Source organism: Sardina pilchardus, chromosome 7 (genome assembly GCF_963854185.1).
Source record: "Sardina pilchardus chromosome 7, fSarPil1.1, whole genome shotgun sequence".
Taxonomy (NCBI): domain Eukaryota; kingdom Metazoa; phylum Chordata; class Actinopteri; order Clupeiformes; family Clupeidae; genus Sardina; species Sardina pilchardus.
In genome coordinates this window covers 24,151,654-24,170,743 of record NC_085000.1, presented here as the reverse complement: position 1 = coordinate 24,170,743, position 19,090 = coordinate 24,151,654, and the positions used below count along the sequence as shown (strand labels likewise).

Genomic DNA, 19,090 nt, shown 5'->3' with positions numbered 1-19,090 from the left:
TATGTTGCCCATACCTACTGATGCCTGTGGGCACAGTCAGCATCACAGTCACAGTCATCACACGGTTTCCGTAACTCATTAGTGTAAAAGGCAAACGTCTTGTGCTACAGTAGCATCAAAGAATCAGCTGCTTGGGCTGGTAATTTGTCATGAGGACATAAGGAGGAACATCTGTAGAAGCGAGCAGAAGCCTATTGTCGGCTATAAATGGGCTATAAATACCTGCCCTTTACAGCCGTTTTTGCCCTTCACATCAGATTTGTCCCTCCATGGTGAGGCTCAGTGCAGCAATATGCTTCAAGTTCAGCTGAATGACAGAACAGTTAGCTTCTGTTCAGAGCCCATCTCAGGCAGCTCGAAAGTCCCTTACATTGCCAGGAATGATATCCATCCTACAGACTGTGAAGTGTGTGTACTTTAACTCCTCCTTTAACTCTCCTCCTGTGTCTCCCTAAGGACTGGGCTATGCGTCCATGGTGATTGTGTTCTTCTGTAACACTTACTACATCATGGTCCTGGCGTGGGGCTTCTACTACTTCATCAAGTCCTTCAACAGCACCCTGCCGTGGTCCACCTGCGACAACCCGTGGAACACGCCCAGCTGCATCGAGATCTTCCGCCTTGAGGACTGCAAGAACGGAACCATCGGCAACGCCACCTTTGGCAACATGACGTGCGAGGAGTTAGCAGAGGGACGCTCTCCCATCATAGAGTTCTGGGAGTGAGTGTGTCCGGTATTCATGACATTGTGTTGGGACTGTAGTCAAGATCTGGCTTTTCATCAAATTTTGATAAGTTGATTTTAAGTTTTAAACAAGGTTTTTCATTTTTTATTTTGATAGCAGAAATATAAGAGAATACAACAATCTATATGGAATTAGTACACAGTATTTGACCTACTCCTCCACCTAAGCCGAATCTAAGTTTTGATGAATTAGCATAATTCCTTTGTGGTGAAAGTGTTTTTCTGTGTTTGCTCTGATTTTGTTTGTAATTGCACTGGAGTGGTGTGAAGGTCATCTCCTTCTGTCTGGTCATGTGGCCCTGAGTAATGTGCATAGCACAGCATTTGCTCTCCTGCTCCTGGGGGACTGGCTTTGAGATATGAATATATGTGTCGGTGAAGGTCGTAACCATGTCCACACCAGCCACACACACACACACACACACACACACACACAGAGGCCAAGGATGCCAGCACCGTCCTTTACGACACGTAATGTAACATGTCGTCAAATTACAGTAGTGTAGAGGTCAGAAGTAGCATTCGGTGGTGTAGACAGAGCCTCCTGCTTCCTTTGTGACAGGAGGCCTGAATGAGGGGATTGTTCTGGGATGAATGGGGGCCTGTCCGCGGTCACAGGTCCTGGGTCTAATCTCTCGCTCTCTTTCTCTCTTTTCTCTGTGTCTCTCTTTCCCTCGGGTTTTCTCCGGTGCGCCTCCCTCAGGAACAAGGTGCTGAACATCTCGAATGGTCTGGAGGAGCCGGGCGAAATGAACTGGGAGCTGGTTCTGTGTCTGGTGGCCGTGTGGATCATGGTGTACTTCTGCGTGTGGAAAGGTGTGAAGTCGACTGGAAAGGTAAAAAACGCCATCGCCAGGCCACCCCCAATCACACAGGATAGGATTCAGAATATTGGCATGGCAAAATAGCATTCTCTCAGTTGTTGAGGTCAGACACTGTCCAGAACCCACTACAGCATCGGCCATCTTTTTTCATTGTAATCTCGTCTGATGTATTCCGCTGTTTGGCACTGCTGCGGGTCAGCTTTGACAAAAACTTTCACTAATCAACTTTGGCCTGGCTCACGCCATTACCTCTCTCTCTCTCTCTCTTTGAAGCATCTATTTTTATGCAAACTGTTTAGAGTGCACACGCAGCCGTTTCTGCCAGCAATTTTCACTCTCAAACACACACACACCTGCCTATGCTACAGTACCTCCTTCCTCACTTTTTTATCTACTGCCAACACACACACACACACACACACACACACACACACACACACACACACACACACACACACACACACACACACACACACACACACACACACCAATGGACTAAAGCAGAGAAAAGCTGATGATCTGTGTCTTATGATCACAGGTAAAAGCAGGGTGTGAAGATCTGAGCCAAATGCTTCAGAGGCTGCCTTCTTGGCTTCATTCACACTTATGTAACAGCACTCCTAGCTTGCACACACACTCTCCTTCTCTCCCTCCCTCTTCCCCTCTCTCTTTCTCTCTCCATCTCTTCATCCCTCTCTTTCTCTCTCTCCCGCTCTCTCTCATCCGAGGAATGATCAGTGTCAGCAGAGTTCAGGTTTGTAGGTAGCATCTACAGTCAGTTAGAAGAATACAGTAGACTCTTATTCTGTCAGACTGCCAAGATATAAAGGGGAAGATGGGGGAAAAAATCACCCTATTTAAACGAGACGTAAAATATTTTAACTCGCTATTCTGTCCCAACCACATTTCACGCTTAATCCTGACTCCAGTATCATAGGGCAGCATGAAAGCATCTGTGTTGGTATGTTTAATTTGCTCTGTGCGTAGTCCCCTCCGTATGCGTGTGTGTCCTCAGCGTAGACGAGAGACATTAGCAGCCGCGTGGAAAGGCACAGAGAGGCCTCGGCACGTAAAGCCACAGTGTTTTAATGAGATCCCTTCAGTCAGGCGTCAGGTGTTATCAGCTGGACAACAAATGGCCGTGCAGCTGGTGACTCCCGTCTCAGCTGTCAGCTCACGCTCATAATCCGCCAGCGCCGGACTCTTTCTCTCTCTCTCTCTCTCTCTCTCTCTCCCTCTCTCTCTCATGAGTGAATGAGAACACAATCTAGTTGTTGATGTTTGTGTGTGTTTTGTTGTGTTGTTTTTTTGTTTTTTTTTCCCTAACCTTGATTCAAGCTCCACCCTCGCTCACTGCCGCTTGCCTCGATATAACAGTTGAGGCAGTGGGTAGCCATGGCAACGTCATTGGCGGAGGGGGATGGGGGCGTCGGGGAAGGGGAGGGGGGGGGGGGTGAGGAGGTGTGGCTATGAAATATTACAAAGTGCCCTGTCACAATGCTGGTTGGTGATTGGTGGGCTGAGGCGGATTGTCTGCAGTGAGACGTGACCAGGCTCTCGTGCAGAAGGCTACAGCCATCTTCTTAGCTCCGGGGGCGGGGTCACGCGAAGCGAAGCCCCTCGCAGAAAATGACGCCGCTTCTGTCACTGCCGCTGCCGCTCCACTCATTCAGACTTTTGTTCCAGTCAGTCATAGAAGCCACAGATGCTGGGTTGGTGTGTGTACTAGGGAGTATTGTGTTTCCTTGATGAGATTTGTTTAACTCGGGAGTGCTTCGTGTCTCCCGTTTACTATCACACATTATCACTGTGGAGTATTAAAGTACAGTCAGAGGAAAAAAGACATGAATGAAAAAATCGTGAAAAAATGAAAACAATCCACAAAATTTTGAGTAATTTAGCAGATTTTTCAAATTACTATGGTGGCTTGCCACCAGTTAGCGCATTTTGTTAAGCCCATAGTGCAGCCCTTCTGCCAGCGTGAGGAGGTACTAATGTCCTGGTAACACAGCCTTCCTTGAGTGCTCTTTCAGGAAAAATCTAAAGCATAGATTTGGGCACGTGTCCAAGTGTCTTTAAGGGCATTGCCATTTGCAGATGGACCAGCACCACTTTGATATCCCACTGAGATTTGTATTTTTATTTTTAGGGCTGCATTACCGCATGTGTACTACGGCGTAGCTATTAGCACACAGCGACGGGGGTCTGTTTCAAAGTCAGCCGGACATTTTCTCCCCCCACCCCTCCCCCCGTCTGTCTGTCTGTCTGTCTGTCTCTTCTTCTCCCTCTCCCTCTCTCTCCCTCTCTCTCCCTCTCTCTCCCTCTCTCTCCCCCTCTCTCTCTCTCTCTCTCTCTCTCTCTCTCTCCCTCTCACTGTCTTTCCTTCTCTCTCTCTCTGTCTCCGCTTGGCCCCATTCTCTCTCCTCTTGTAGAATGTGGGGCCGAGACAGATAATCTCATTTCCATTGATTCATTGTTCTGACTCTCCTGTGTCTGTGTTGTTGAGTCAATGTCAGTGTGCATTTAGCTCCCATAGAGCCTGTTCTCTCCCGAGTACCACCACAGCTCTCCCTATTGTTCCTCCATTCTAGAATGGTATGGCAGAACACCAAGCGATCGGAAGGAGATTTGAGTTTGAGGTAGATGGAACAATGGTGAAGGTTTTTTTTTTTTTTTCTGAGCCCTTTTGAAAAGTCCACTCTGTCTCAGATGCCAAACTTCGCCTCTCAAGGGCGATACGCCCTCCGCCGCAGCCCGAAAGAACAAGACAACTCCTGACCGCGAGCACGCAATGGAGTCTGAATAGTAATGATATTGGGTACTGTGTTTTTCCACGAAAAGAGGGACGTGGCGCTGGACAGTTGTCCTAGTTTCAGACCAGCATACCTCCAGAGTAGTAAAGGCAGGGCCTGTAAAAGAGGTGCCAAGTCAGGTGTGTCTTAGCAGGCACAGGTCAAGGTTGCTGTGTTTGAAGTGTACCGTGAGCAGATAAACACTTCCACTTAGTCCTATCTTTAACTGCTTTGTTATCTGTGTGGCAAAAGGCCCGAGTGATGAATTACTCCTCTACAGTCATAAGACTGGCTTTAATGACTGGTGCCTCTTGGCAAGTAGTCAAAACATAAATGTCCAGTGAATCAGAGTTATACAACATACTGTTACATTTGTTAACTTGATTGAGTTATGCCGTGCTTTGGGTGTGCACAAAGGAGTGTTTTAATGTGACAGCAGATCTGAATGATTGCAATGACAGCACTTTTTATTGGTTCTGAAGAAGATGATTGCGATGCACTGTAAAGTTCAGTGCAATTCATTAAGCATGACAATTTTGATGTTGACACTGTGAGCAATTAGCGACAACTTTATTTATTTATATAGCGCTTTATAAATGCACCCAAAGCGCTTTACCGCTTTAACCACCATCAACAGTACTGAAGTAATGGAGTGTTGCGTTGTGTGTATGTTTTGTGATTGTTGTTTATGTTCCCGTGCTGATTCTGTCACTGTGCTCTCCTTTAGATTGTGTATTTCACTGCCACGTTCCCATATGTTGTGCTGATCATCCTGCTGGTACGAGGGGTCACTCTGCCTGGGGCCTATGATGGGATCATGTACTACCTTAAGCCTAACTGGTCTAAACTCGCAGAGCCACAGGTAAGATCATTACGGCCTTGGCAATTAACAATCTATTGTTGTAAATACAGTGCCGTCCCCCTGAAGTTCAGTGTCTCACGCTTGATTGAAGCGGAAAACTGCTGCTATAATTGAAGAATATTAAAACGCCATTACCATAATTTCTCCCCTTAAGGAAATGAAAGTATTGTAATATTGTGTGTCGGTACGAATAAAACTACAATGATGCCTGAGGTTCAGTGTTTCTCATTTAGAGCTCCAGAGAGAGGTTTAAACTGCAACGCATCCTGAAGGAAATGCTATTCTTGTCTGTGTTGCTGCAAATCCACTGGATTGCACTATTCTTTCGTTGTCCAATTCCTGTGTGACTTGAGGTTGTGATCTGAGAGCTGATTGCTTCTCTTGTCTTTGCCAGGTCTGGATAGATGCCGGCACACAGATATTTTTCTCCTATGCCATTGGCCTGGGAGCTCTCACTGCTCTTGGCAGCTACAACAGATTCAATAACGACTGCTATAAGTAAGTCAGTGTTCCATGATCTACCAGCTTTGGTTGTCCTTGGCTGACGGGCTAAATTCAAATAATTATTATCGTATGTGTTTTGCATTGCTGATAACTGGTCATTGCCTTTTAGGCTGTGTTAAATTACAGTGTAATGAATATAAAGTAACCAGAGTAGCATACCGCTATCAAAACTGTGACTCTTATCCTAACAAACCTCTTCATTTAGAGCAAGTAGCACATAAATGCATTCCTGCACACAAGGTGGCAGCATTGGAAAAAATCATTTGTTATACCCAAATTATGTGTAAAGGAAGAGAAAATAGAAAGTGGCAAGAATAAGGCAATTGTGAGTTATGATATGTTTAGGAATCTACGATGTTATATTGTTATTCTGCACATTCCAACCATAGCTGAAGGCAGGCAGTTTTATATGAAATAAGTAAGCATTAGCCAATGTTTAGACTTCACTGGACAGCTACCGTGTTGACATTATCCATTGTTATGACAAGATGATGTTACAATGTGGAATATGCACACACAAAAAAAAAACTAACAAAGATTTTTAATGAGATATCAAAGTAAATACACAGCCAGGAAGTAACTGAGTGTGTGAACTCCAGCTGAGAGCACGTCTGACCCACTTGGTTCTGTCCCGGTGTACAGGGATGCGTTTGTTCTGGCCCTGATCAATAGTGGCACCAGCTTCTTCGCCGGCTTTGTGGTCTTCTCCATCCTGGGCTTCATGGCCTCAGAGCAGGGCGTGGACATCTCCAAAGTAGCCGAATCAGGTACAGGTTCCTGCTCATTCTCACAGCTCTCCACTAACCCAAGCATTTAGGTCAGCACTGTGTGATGATAGTTTGTCCTAGATGTGCTGTTAGGTACATGTACTGTAATGTGATGTTGCTTGTCTCCTGTATGTTGATGGTCTGTTACTTATAAGGAAATGTTTTCTTGCCATGTGAGTCAAATAGTTATTGACTGTTTTGCGTAATTTAAAAACAGAAGCAGCCATTTTCTCGTGCCACAAGGATGTTTCTCCATGTATCTGATGAATAATTTAGCCCTATATCCAGTGCTTTCCAGTTCACATAACTGATTTCTAATTCAAGTTCATGCCTGTGTTGAGATGTTTATATTATTCATGATATTGCTTTTCTGAAACAAAGAAGTCAGAAATATGATGTTGCAAAGAACCTGCTCGTGCTATATACAGGAAAAATGAATGTTTTATAATGCTAGGGGTGTATTTCTGTAGCCTACTATTTTTGGATGCCAAAATAATTTCCTGTTTTTCTTTTACGAGCAATTAGGCTAAAGTTTTTTTTTGTTTGTTTGTGTGAATGCGTATGGGTGTGTGCACAAAAGGCGAAACATGTTCTATACTAGATCATGATGAGAGATTGGATAGAGAATGTTACATGCTGGATTGGGTTTGTGTGTGTGTTTGTATGTGTATGTGTGCAAGAGTGTATGTGTATGAATGTGCATTTATGTACATGTTTGTGTGTGAATGTGTAAGGAATGTGTGCACTGTATGTGTATCTACAGTAAATGTATTTGTGAATGTGTGTCTGTATGAAGGGGAGAATTGCGATTGAGTCGTTCAGTGTCAAATGAGTTTCACAGACACTGTGGTTAAAAAAATAAGTGGAGCTTCCCATATAAGATATCAGATATGCTCATATTTCACTAAGACTAGTGAGAACAGCAGTAAACAGGAGAAAAAAGCTCTTTGTATTAGGCAAGTTGTTACAACATATATAGTATGGAACTGATTAAAATAACCTTTTGAGAAGCTCTAACCTCAGACCACACCAGCCCCCGTTAGCGTAGCGATATTCTGACTAATGACACTACTACTCCTGAGAGTGTGGCATGCTACTTACCAAGGGCATGATCAATAGTGCTCTGGCATGTTGGCACTACCTTAGTTATTCAGCGTAATTCATTGTACATCTGACATGTTGGGGTAGAAAGGATTCAGCATCATTTGGGATACTTTGTGCTTTCATTTTTACAATTTAATGTATTCAACATCTCTTTTTTCTTTACTTGATGACTGACACAGTGCTGAATTGCATATTGGAATTCACATGCATTCCTATCTATATAGTCATGTTAAGCAGCCGTCCGAATAATGATGCCGTAGATCTCCTGTTAAAGGGATAGTTTATCTAGCCTGTTCCCGCTCGCCTCGTGTCCGCACTCATTCTCATTTCACGGAGATACTAGTCGGCCTACTTTCAATGCATTTGCGTTTCCCTCAGCCACTACAATGGAGAACCAGTCTGCAATGAGAGGGGATGAGGTTAATTTCAACATCATGTGGTGAATGTACTGTAATAGCAACGGTTGCAAACATAAATCGAATTTAGTCATAAGAATATACAAATGTATACAGCAAAGGTAGATAGATCAGTTTTTGAAGGTTTGGTGGAGTGGGAAGTAATATTAGGAATCCCCGATCAATGTGATTGGTTAGGCTGTAGCAATGATTTATCGCAAAAGTCTACACCCATTACGATGTTGGGTTGGAAACATTTCCCAATTGTGAGTACTCCGACTCTTCATTTGCCCCTCCAAATATTCAGATAATCTACTTACACCGCGTTCACACTGTCTACTTCCGTCGACAGATCTCGGAATGCCTGTCTGCCGTATGTATATTTGCATACACGCGATCTGATTGGCTGACGGATCCGTCCCTGCCTGAAAAGTTGAACATTTCTCAACTTTTTTGGTGGAGGCAGCGGAGCTGAAGGAACGGACGGACCCACAATGCATTTCGAGTCCGCCCCATGCAAAGTCAATGAGATCCGTTGACGGACGTGGGCAGTGTGAACGCGGTGTTTTTATTTACTGTAACCTCATGCCAGTAGGAAGGGGTAGTTTGCGTTTTTGCTATGAAAGGGAAAAGGAGTAAACTAAACTAAATTAAGAATCTCCTGCTACATTTGAATCAGTTAGCATACAATCATTATCATCATTTGCAGTCATCAAGGCTTTCCGTTCCTTCCTCCTTGTTACCGAGATTTCCTTTTCCCTTCTACAGTAAAATCAATGCACAAAATGGGTACGTCAGCATAGGTAAACTATCTCTTTAAAATTCCCACAGTTGTCATCATTTTTAGCACAAAATATGCATTCAAATGCATAAGCCTTTTAGTGACTACTTCACAAATATTGCACTGACAGTGTAAGTGTTCACCTTGACAGTGACCTGGCCTGTAACATAAACGCCCTGCATCCATTTCTCCCACAAACTGTTTCCTAATTGAAAAATGATATTAGCATTTATTTTAAAACGTTCTCAAAATAGTTCATGCTTAACACATTGTATTGCTCATAGATGTTCAACATCATGAACAATATGTAATTTGGGCTTGTAAAAAATAAAGTATGTGGTAATGGCATGCAGATTTAAACCAAGATTTGCCCTTACGTCCCTGAGCCACAGTGGAGTCTATTTGCTCCATGGTGGTGTCACTGTAACTATTTCATATTACGCCATTAACTTAGGCAGAGCACAGCAACTGTAAACATCGCACACAAAGAAAAAAAAAATCACCCTCTGCACTTGTGCTATTTTTAGGCCGTTTAAATGTTTGTGCCAGCCACACAGTTTATTTTTGGCTGTGCTGTAGTGGCGTCTCTTGCGAATGATGCCATTGTGTAATAATAATAACGAGCAGAACTGGGTGCTAATCATGAGGATCTGTGGGTCAACCCTCTGGGCAGCAGACGGCCGTTTGTGTGCTGCCTCGTCCAGGTTGTCTGCACAAAGCTCCCTTTAAGCTCAGTAGAAAGCCCCAGACATTATTAGTCCCACTCCTTTGCTGTTTGCTATCCACTGAGGAGCATAACAGACTCATCACATTCCAAACTGCATGGGATTGCATTAAACTGGACTTTTCATCAAACTGGTTGATTTAAACCTATAATCATGACTTTGTGTGGGGTTTATTTTTTGGGTTTTTTTTATTGTTGGTGTAAATGTTCAACTTTAGGTGACTTATGGCATTAAATCTAGATCACATCAGTCCCCCTCGAGCCTGTTTCCTCAGGCCTAAAAGTGAAAGTTGTGAAAGAGAAACTCTATGCAATGCCATGGAGGAAAGACAGCAGTGGCAAAGAGCACCAGAGGTGATCTCTGAACATTGGACCCATTGGAGTCATTTTGACAAGGAACAACAACCTTGTTTGATGTTTCAGACACCATATAGTATGTTTTCAATTGGACATCAACTGCACAATCTCTAAATATCTATTTGGAGAGCAAAAAAACTAGAATATGTGACATGGTGCTTTCTCTGTTGTATGTTGCCGACATACACGTGCAGCATTCCTAACAGGCATTATCCATGCTATCCATTATCCAATCAAAGCCCTGTGTATGCAGAGATCGCTGGTGTCTTTTGGCCTTTTGATATTCTCTTCCACGCCCTCCCCCCGCCCCCCCCCCCCCAACCCCCCCTGCATGACTGACGTCTTCTGCTGTGATATCAGTCTGTGTGATGATGAGACGCCATTTCACCTTGCAGCAGTAGACTAAATCCAAAAGCACCGGCTTGTTGAGGCTAAGCAAGGAACAGCATGCACCCTGGCTCTGAGACAGGCCCCACATGCGTAAAGAAAGACCTAATGATGTCACCGGGTTTCTTCTGACATCCTTAACGGGGGGTAAGGTCACTGATGTGGCATCAGAATATCAGATGAACATTGATTTATGAATTCTATCTCCTGGGTAGAGATACTTGGAAGGGAAAGGGAAGGGAAAACATGACCCTGAGACATACTTGAGGTCACTAGCATAAGCAGACCTGTGCCTTGAAAACGAACCTAAGCTGTGTTTTTGTGTGTCTGTTAGTTGTTGGAAACAATAGTGAGGGAGTGATTGTTAGTGTGTGTGTGTGTGTGTGTGTGTGTGTGTGTGTGTGTGTGTGTTTGTGTGTGTGTGTTTGGTTGTATGACAGCAAATCAGAAGATGTGTGTGCGTGTGTGCGTGTGTGTGTGTGTGTGTGTGTGTGTGTGTGTGTGACTGTGTGTGTGTGTGTGTGTGTGTGTGTGTGTGTGTGTGTGTGTGTGTGTGTGTGTGTGTGTGTGTCTGTTTGTCTGTCTCAGAGTGTATGTAAGTCTATGTTTGTACATCATGTTCTGTGCGTCTGTTTGTATCTGGATCTTTGAGGACCTTGTATGTGCACTTGTGATTCTAGGGAAAGGTTTTACAGAGTTGCTCTTGTCTAAAACTGCCTTATAGATTTAAACCAAACTATGGCATTTTTTTATGATCAGCCACTGTTTGGTCTGTTATGTTTAAAAATTATTGGAAATCCATTCAGATTCTTGCAGGCTGTTGTACACTTTTGCCAAAGAAATCCCCCATTTTGATCCTTTTAACAGGATTGTACTGTCTTCAGTCCCAGTATCTGAAATGTGATTCACGTCTCCTCTATATCTATATCTATATTTTTCAATTTATTTAAATGTTAATTTAAGGATTATTTAACCAGGAATTTTGCCTCTTGAGATGTGCACATCTCGATTTCAAGAGGGGTCCTGGAGCTGACTGCATCAGCAGGTAAACTTCTGATATCTAAATGAAAGCATACACTTTTAATACAGTCCAGTTGAGTCCAGTCAAACCCAGTCCATACAGATGACTGCATTTCCCAGGTAGCTTTGCAGGACAGGAAAGCAGGAAGTCAGTTGAACAGAACATGTGATCCAGCCGTAGGTCCAAGTGCCCCAGTCTAACCATACTAAACCTCAACACAGTACAAACTAATCGTCCGTCCGTCCATTTTATTATTTTTTAAAAAAAGACAGAGCATCTTTTTCAGAGATTTTCAGCTATTTGACCAATCAAATGTGCACATAATAAGACAAATGTAAAGCCAAATGGGTTTTTACTGGGGTTTGTTGTATAAACTCAAATCTTTGATTGTTTATTTGTTTCACTTTTGATTTGTGTGCAACGCAAGGATCAGAATGGCCCACTTGGTAATGGCCATAGTTATTACAGGGAAGGCACCTATCCCACTCATCAGTCATCAAGTAAAGATAATAATATTTTATTATCCAATTAAGTAGCACAAATTATGAATGACTGCCATAAATGAAACAGTTTAATGCTACCAAGACATGTATAATTTATCAGGAAACTATTCATTAGTAGATATCACACTGGATACCACAGTTGATCCTATTTACAGCCACATAAAACTAACTAGCTTTATCCACATATCCATTCCATTACAATCACTATAGATTAGTGACTTCTGTGACGAAGTTACGGTAAATATATACACATCTAATGTATTTAAAACAAAACACAACTGTTCAAAAGGTTTTAGGAATAAATGGCAGAAAAAGGAGATCATGAATAACTTTACCCAAAACAATACACACAGCTGATACAGATGCAAACATTTGGTTTGCAAATATACAAATAAACTAGTTTTATGAAATGAAATCGCATATTCCCTCTGCAACTCAACTGTGCTCAAAGTAACCTCACAAACATGTACTGGCACTAATAAGAGGCAAAGATAAGTAATGGAAGCACATCAAATGCATAATTTCTTTATTAATCAGAAAAAGAGTTTTAAAAATGACAGACAATGAGACAACAAAGACAGCAGTCTCTGCTGTTATAGTTATAGTAGTTAAGGTTTGAAATGGACCATTAACCATATCATCTTACTGTAGAGCCTAGTATCTGATCACTTGTGTACATGAAAAAGACATGGGCATCTATTGACTTTCATACATAAAAATAATACTGACATTTGGAACGCCTCTCTAAATGTATGATATGTTCACACTGTAAGCACAAACATTCATTTCAGAGAGTGAAGTACTGTACATTTTAAAATTATATCAAAACATACATGCTCAAAACATATTTAACATCTTATGAGGAGAAACAAGAAATATGAAATCAGGAGGAGGGGGTTGTCATAGATTTATATGCAAGCAGTACTGTGCAAAAGTGTTAGGCACCTTAGAGGTTTTGCTTAAGTAATGCAAGAAGAACCTTATTGTTTATTTCTCGCTCTCTTAATTAGAATAGGACCAGACAACACATGGACTACAGTATGTGCATAGTATTTTTAAGTACACAAAAAATGTCAATTAATCACCGAAGGGGGAAGTTCCTGGTGGAGCTGTCATTCCCCACCCAGGCTATTGACAGGCACGTCTGGTCAGCCAGAAGCTGCTGGTAGATCCAGTTATGTTTGGGGTGTCGAGATCAGCTGCTGACTTGACCGTGGTTCACCCTAAAACTTGCCTCATCAAGGCTCTAGGAATAGAAACCTTTGACCGTGCATTTTCCACTTTAGACGAGCAATGAACTGTTCCAGCTGTAGCTTTCCAGTGAGATCTTTGAATAGTGAAATGGTCATCATCTCCTTACCACTTCTGATACCAATGTGTCAGAGCCAGTACCGGTACCAGTACCAACCGGCTTCAGCTTCCCCCTTGAAAGAGATCGGTCATTATAACACTGCAAAAACAACTAATTGGATGGACGCAAAAGGCCAGAAAATTTTTTGTCAATTCACACAGAGGCACATTTCCTCTATTATATTGATTGATTAGTTGAATTCTAATGAAGACACTGAGGAATAAACATATATGGTCATCATAACATTGCTAAAACAACAAATCTAATGGGTTCCTAACACTTTTTCACAGCACTCTATGTACTGCTAATATTCTTTAGGGCCCGTTGATATATTCTTCTGTCATGCACTTTCTGTTTGTTTGGAAATACCACCCATTTTGTTCACTTCCCAGAGAACAATTGTAGAGGTAGATTTACAGTATTGTATATAACAGACATAAGGTTACATACTGTATGTTGCAGTCACGTGAACATTCCCTCAGCAACTTTTCTTTATCTTACAACTTTTTGTGTTCTCTGACTACCTTAAAGCCGAGGCCATATAGCAGAGATCATAAAAAAATATATTGGTGATACAGTAAAGCCCAGCCTCTGATTCTGACAAGTGCAATGATTCCCTTGGGTCTCTGTGGTGTGGTATTGATAGGATTAATCTATAACTAAGTGCAGTTGCCTGAAGCTAACTTCTCCTACTGACTTTCCTGTAAATCAGATAACCTAAATGACAAATGAGTAACCACACCACTAATCCGTAGCAATAGTGTTGAAAAGCATGCCCCCTACCCCACTCCAAGATAACACACCCTTCCCCCCCGAGAGATGATATAGTATGTTTCAATAACATCATAGCCAAAGGTTGTAGAGAGGGAAGGAGACATCTAACCACTAACCATGCCTGACTCTTGTGTGGATGTGAGGCCAAGTCACAGGCCTCTCTAGACAAGCCCAAGCTGCAGACCAGAAATGCATTACTGCCATACTAGTCCCTATCACACACACACTGCACTCTCTTACACACTCCCACTGCCCCACACTCAGGTGCACCTCTTGCACTGTTATGCTCTCTCTCTCCCTCTTTTCCACTTACATCCTTCTTCTGTGCTATTTTCTCCCTTTCTTTGTCTCTTTATCTCCTTTTTGATTCTCTCATCCTGTCTTCCTTTCTCACTCTGCTGTTTGTGCGTGGTGTGTAAGTCTGCTCGTCAGTGCTCTGTGTGTGTGCGTGCGTGCGTGTGTGTTTGTTTGTTTGTTTGTTTGTGTCTGTGGAGCGCCTGCGTGCGCCTCAGGTGCTGAGTCTCTCTCATCATCTCCTCGCCTCCCCCCCTCCCCTTGCAGGCCCCGGCTTGGCATTCATCGCCTACCCAAAGGCCGTGTCTCTGATGCCCGTGGCTCCCGTGTGGGCTGCTCTCTTCTTCTTCATGCTGTTACTTCTGGGACTCGACAGTCAGGTCAGTCGGCACAGGGGCGGGGGGGGGGGGGGGGGGGGGGCATGCAGTACAAAATACAGGGGGCACACTGACGTGGTGACGAGAGCTATAGAGCAAGATGAAGGAAAGTGGGGGAGAGGTTAAGAAGTCCTTTAACTGAGGACAGATGAACATTGGAAATGATAAAAAAAAAACAAGGTTGAAGTGTGAAGACCTAAAACTCCACTGACGTGCTGAAGGTGTGACCAGAACGGTTGAGCAAGATGAAGGAAAGTGGGGGAGAGGTTAAGAAGTCCTTTAACTGAGGACAGATGAACATTTGGAAATGAGAAGGAAAAAAAAAACTGTGAGAACAACCCAAGGTTGAAGTGCGAAGACCTAAAACTCCACAGGAGTTATTTATGTTCAAGTCATAGCTTCCTTCAGTAATTCTTCCAACAACGTAAAATCAGTATGAGTGATCCGTCTGCGTAATGAAATACAAATTCTGGATCACAGGCACCGCTTTTTTAACATACACCTCTGTACCACATGGAAACAGAACCTCATTCCAAACTGTTAGTGAACCCCACAGTGACCCTATGAAAACAGTGACCCTATGAAAACAGTGACCCCAAGCAGTATCTCCACAGGCGCACAGATGACTAAAAACATGTCTTGTGTCTCTTCTTTCTACAGTTTGTTGGAGTGGAAGGTTTTGTAACTGGGATTCTTGATATTTATCCTGGAAAGTATTACATGCGCTACCAGCGTGAGATCGCTGTGGCAATCTGCTGTTCATTGTGCTTCATAATAGATCTCTCCATGGTTACACAGGTGAGTATTCCCTCAGAGCACAGAACTGAATCATTATCCATGCAGGGCATGTTGTATATGTCAAAGGTGTTGATCAGACCCCACCCATACCCAATGTAGATATTTGTCTTTTACATTCATTATTATATGCACAGTTTCTATGCAGTGAGGTAGCCTGATTTTTTTTCAGGGAGGGATGTTCGTCTTCCAGCTGTTTGATTATTACTCTGCCAGCGGTATGACCCTGTTGTGGCAGGCATTCTGGGAGTGCGTGGTTGTCGCCTGGGTCTACGGTAAGGGTCTCACTCCTCTCATGTTTACTTGTGTTTCTCAGTTTGGAATTTTCGCAGTTACTGCTCTTTGGCTTTGTAGGGCAGAGTAACACAAAGACGGTGTGCTCGTTCTGCCCACGTGTACGTAAATATTCTTACAGATCAAGTGGAAGTAGTTTGGGAGCTACCATTCTTTCACTTACAAGCCTTACTGACTATGAGCACATTAGTGTTTTGTTACCGAGCTGTCATAATACACGTTGATGACATGTTAGTCCTTGACACCAGAAGGGCGCTGAAACAGTTCACAAAAATAACACAGCATTGTATGTCTTGTTCTATACGTAGCGTAGGCACATCGGACATCAGTATTCATGTCTCATCATGGGGAACAATATGTCAACATCACACTCAGTTCGTCCTTGTCTGCGATAAGCACCTCATTCCAGATATAATGCCCGGAATTCTTATTAACAATAGATATACCTCTCGGATCAGGACCTATTTATTATCGTGACAGTAAAGGACATGCGGATCCAGCCAAGGGTAGTCAGTCCTCTGATCTCGAGCACGTAGTGTTCTCGAGTATTACATGCGAATCACAAACACCACCACTTTTATTTGACATTAGTAGCGAAAACCTTGGGTTGGCAGTCCGTCTGGCCTTTCACCTCGACAAAGCCCAGGTGTTATCACCCCGCGTGTGTGCCTATGAGTGTTTAATGTCAGACGTGTCTATCAGTGTTTGATGTGGGACGTGCCGTCTGTCTCCTCCTTGCAGGTGCTGACAGGTTTATGGACGACATAGCTCGTATGATCGGTTACCGGCCTTTCCCTTGGATTAAGTGGTGCTGGTCGTTTATTACTCCATGCGTTTGCATGGTAAGTGCCTTTAAGCTCAACGTGTTTGACCTCCCACCTAGCATCATCTGCAGACAGACCCAGCTGCCGTAGTCTAAAATGGATCCCCTTATGACATTTGGAGTGTATTCTGCCCCCCTGAGATCCATGACCTGCTGTCAAATCCACCAATCATCTTCTCTTTCAGGCTATCTTCCTGTTTCACCTGATGAATTACAAGCCTCTTACCTACAACAATGCGTACGTGTACCCGTGGTGGGGTGAGGTGATCGGCTGGTGTCTGGCCCTCTCCTCCATGCTCTGCATCCCCGTCAGCCTGCTGTACAAGCTCTCCGGGCCCATGGGAACCTTCAAAGAGGTCAGCGCGTTTTCTCAAAGCTTCCTTGGGATTCTCTGTAGACAGTGAATTCTGTAAAAACCAAACATAGCAGTTCTAAATTAATCCAAGGTCCACGCACAGCTTGGTTAGGTGCAGGTAGATTGAAGGAACAAACTTAAATAGCAATAATAAGAACACTCTACCACACACTGTTGACTTTACTCGATTTTATTCAGAGCGAACATAGCAAACATAGCAGTGTTTTATTTTGGTTGACATGCCAGAGAAGCCTTCCTGTTGAATGTTGTACTTGTACTAAGTTGAAGTATGCAATGGCACTTATTTAAAAATGTATTGTAAAAAATCTATTAAAAAAATGTTTCATTTTAAAGCTGAATGATCAACATTTGAACAACCTTGATTTAACTTTTTAAGATAAACTGAAGAAGCAGTAATAATTCTAGGGAAGGTAGTGGAGTGTGTGCATTCTTTGCTCTCCCAAGTGTCACATAAAGTGATAAATATATCTGCTCAACAACGCAACACAGTGCAGAAAAATGTAAATATTTGTCAGAGCAGACACGTGGGGGAAAAAGCCGAGCTTTGAAGCCGTGGTCTTACCAGTGTTTCACATCACACATACATGTATAGCTGTCCCAACTGAGCTTCAGAAACAAAACCATGTATCAGTGTGAGCGATAGACTACCAGCCAAACTCGGACATAGGAAATGTGAGGCTTTTGAGGGATGTCTAACATACCGCAAGCCATGGGAAGAGGTTGAATGGAAAAAATGGATTGTGGGAAACCATGCTGGTGCCCCTTATCGAGGAAGCCCCAGGAGACCTCCAAAAGAAGGGCTCAGTGGTGCAACTGCCAGAGCCTCAATTCTCAGCTCTTTAGCACTTGTCTTTTGTGTTCTAGTCATATTTCACAGTGACGCCTACCCTTGCTGACATGTTGTTGTAAAGATGTGCTTGCTATTCCTGGAACGAGTCACTGGAGTCACTGTCTTACATATTCTGTTGAAAAATGGGCTCCATATGGATGATGTAAGGGCAGGTGGAGCAAACAGTCTTGACCTCTTCAAAGTGCTGTAAATATCCACTTGTATGCAAATGAGTGTGTGTGTGCGCCCATGAGAATGTGGATAACCGCCTTAGAGAAAATGAGGAAGGACACCTGGCCTTTTTATGGCGTAGTTTGAAAAAGAAAAAAAAAACCCACAGGATTCTTAAGATTGGATTTTACACAATCGAGGATTTTAAATGTGTAGTCTTAATTAGTAAGCTGTACAACAAAAATCACAGTGTCATTGTCTATTAACACATACATGGGCAGAGGTGATTTTCTTATGTTAGCAACTAACTAAGAGGACAACCAAGTGAAGGAGTGAGTGACTGTCTACACAAGTGAATCTAATGAGTGTGTCTGACATACATTACATGAATTTAAGCCTCTGATTTTACGAGTGCACAATGCTGCAGCTGGAACTAAGTTGCCCCCCCCCCCCCCCCCCTTTTCTATTTCTCTTGCAGCGTTGGGCGGACCTGACCAAACCAGTATGGGGCGCCCATCACCTTGAGTACATGGCTCCTGATGCTGATATCAAAAGCCTGGCCTCGCCTCTTTCCCCGGGCTCGGAGGAGAACAAGGTCATCATCTTTGAGAGTGTCATGTAGGCAAAGGTCTGCAAACGGAGGACGCCTCCAAAGACAAGCTGCAGAGAAGGCTACTCTTCCTTTTTATGCTTTTTAATTTTCTATTTGAACGAAATGATTTGAAAGCCAAAGTGTCTTCAAAGTCTCCAAATCACTATATTCCATATTTTGAATACCAAATTGGACCTTTTTGCATATCGCAGACGTGACCTCTCTTTTATTATGCAAACTCATTCTTAATAGTTGGTCCCTCTGTCTATTACACACCCATTTTACCATTCAAATAATTTCCCCAGGTGATTGACCTCTATTCTTAACAGAACCATCAGTGACATTTCTTTATGTCAAAATTCACCCTTTTGTTTTGGCCATCATTGATTTGTTTTTTGGGTTTGTTTGTCTGTTTAAATTCATACCAGTATTTGTCCACCATGAGTAGCCGGCGTGGCAGCTTGTCTCGGGAGGCCGTAGGCGTGGCGTGGGCCTGTGCACCAGGCCGGAGCCCAGCAGGGGTGTGGTGCGGCCTCCACCTCCCTGACCACTGCAGAATTCCCACAGGCCAGCTCTGTCTAGCAGCGCAGTCCGCTGGGGGCCTCCTTAATACCCCACACTTCATAGCCAGCGTAGGGGACGGACAGA

General features: G+C 43.3%; 1 protein-coding gene across 1 annotated transcript in view; it reads left to right on the top strand.

Moving 5' to 3' along the window:
* slc6a8 (solute carrier family 6 member 8) overlaps positions 1 to 19,090 on the top strand; it is a 28,370-nt gene extending 9,280 nt beyond the window's left edge. Inside the window, exons 3-13 of the mRNA XM_062541421.1 lie at positions 457 to 721; positions 1,449 to 1,581; positions 5,089 to 5,223; positions 5,618 to 5,721; positions 6,370 to 6,494; positions 14,453 to 14,565; positions 15,223 to 15,360; positions 15,530 to 15,632; positions 16,393 to 16,493; positions 16,660 to 16,830; positions 18,329 to 19,090. Of these exons, the coding sequence (XP_062397405.1) occupies positions 457 to 721; positions 1,449 to 1,581; positions 5,089 to 5,223; positions 5,618 to 5,721; positions 6,370 to 6,494; positions 14,453 to 14,565; positions 15,223 to 15,360; positions 15,530 to 15,632; positions 16,393 to 16,493; positions 16,660 to 16,830; positions 18,329 to 18,472 (1,532 nt within the window). The 3' untranslated portion in view covers positions 18,473 to 19,090. The remainder of the gene's footprint in view (positions 1 to 456; positions 722 to 1,448; positions 1,582 to 5,088; positions 5,224 to 5,617; positions 5,722 to 6,369; positions 6,495 to 14,452; positions 14,566 to 15,222; positions 15,361 to 15,529; positions 15,633 to 16,392; positions 16,494 to 16,659; positions 16,831 to 18,328) is intronic.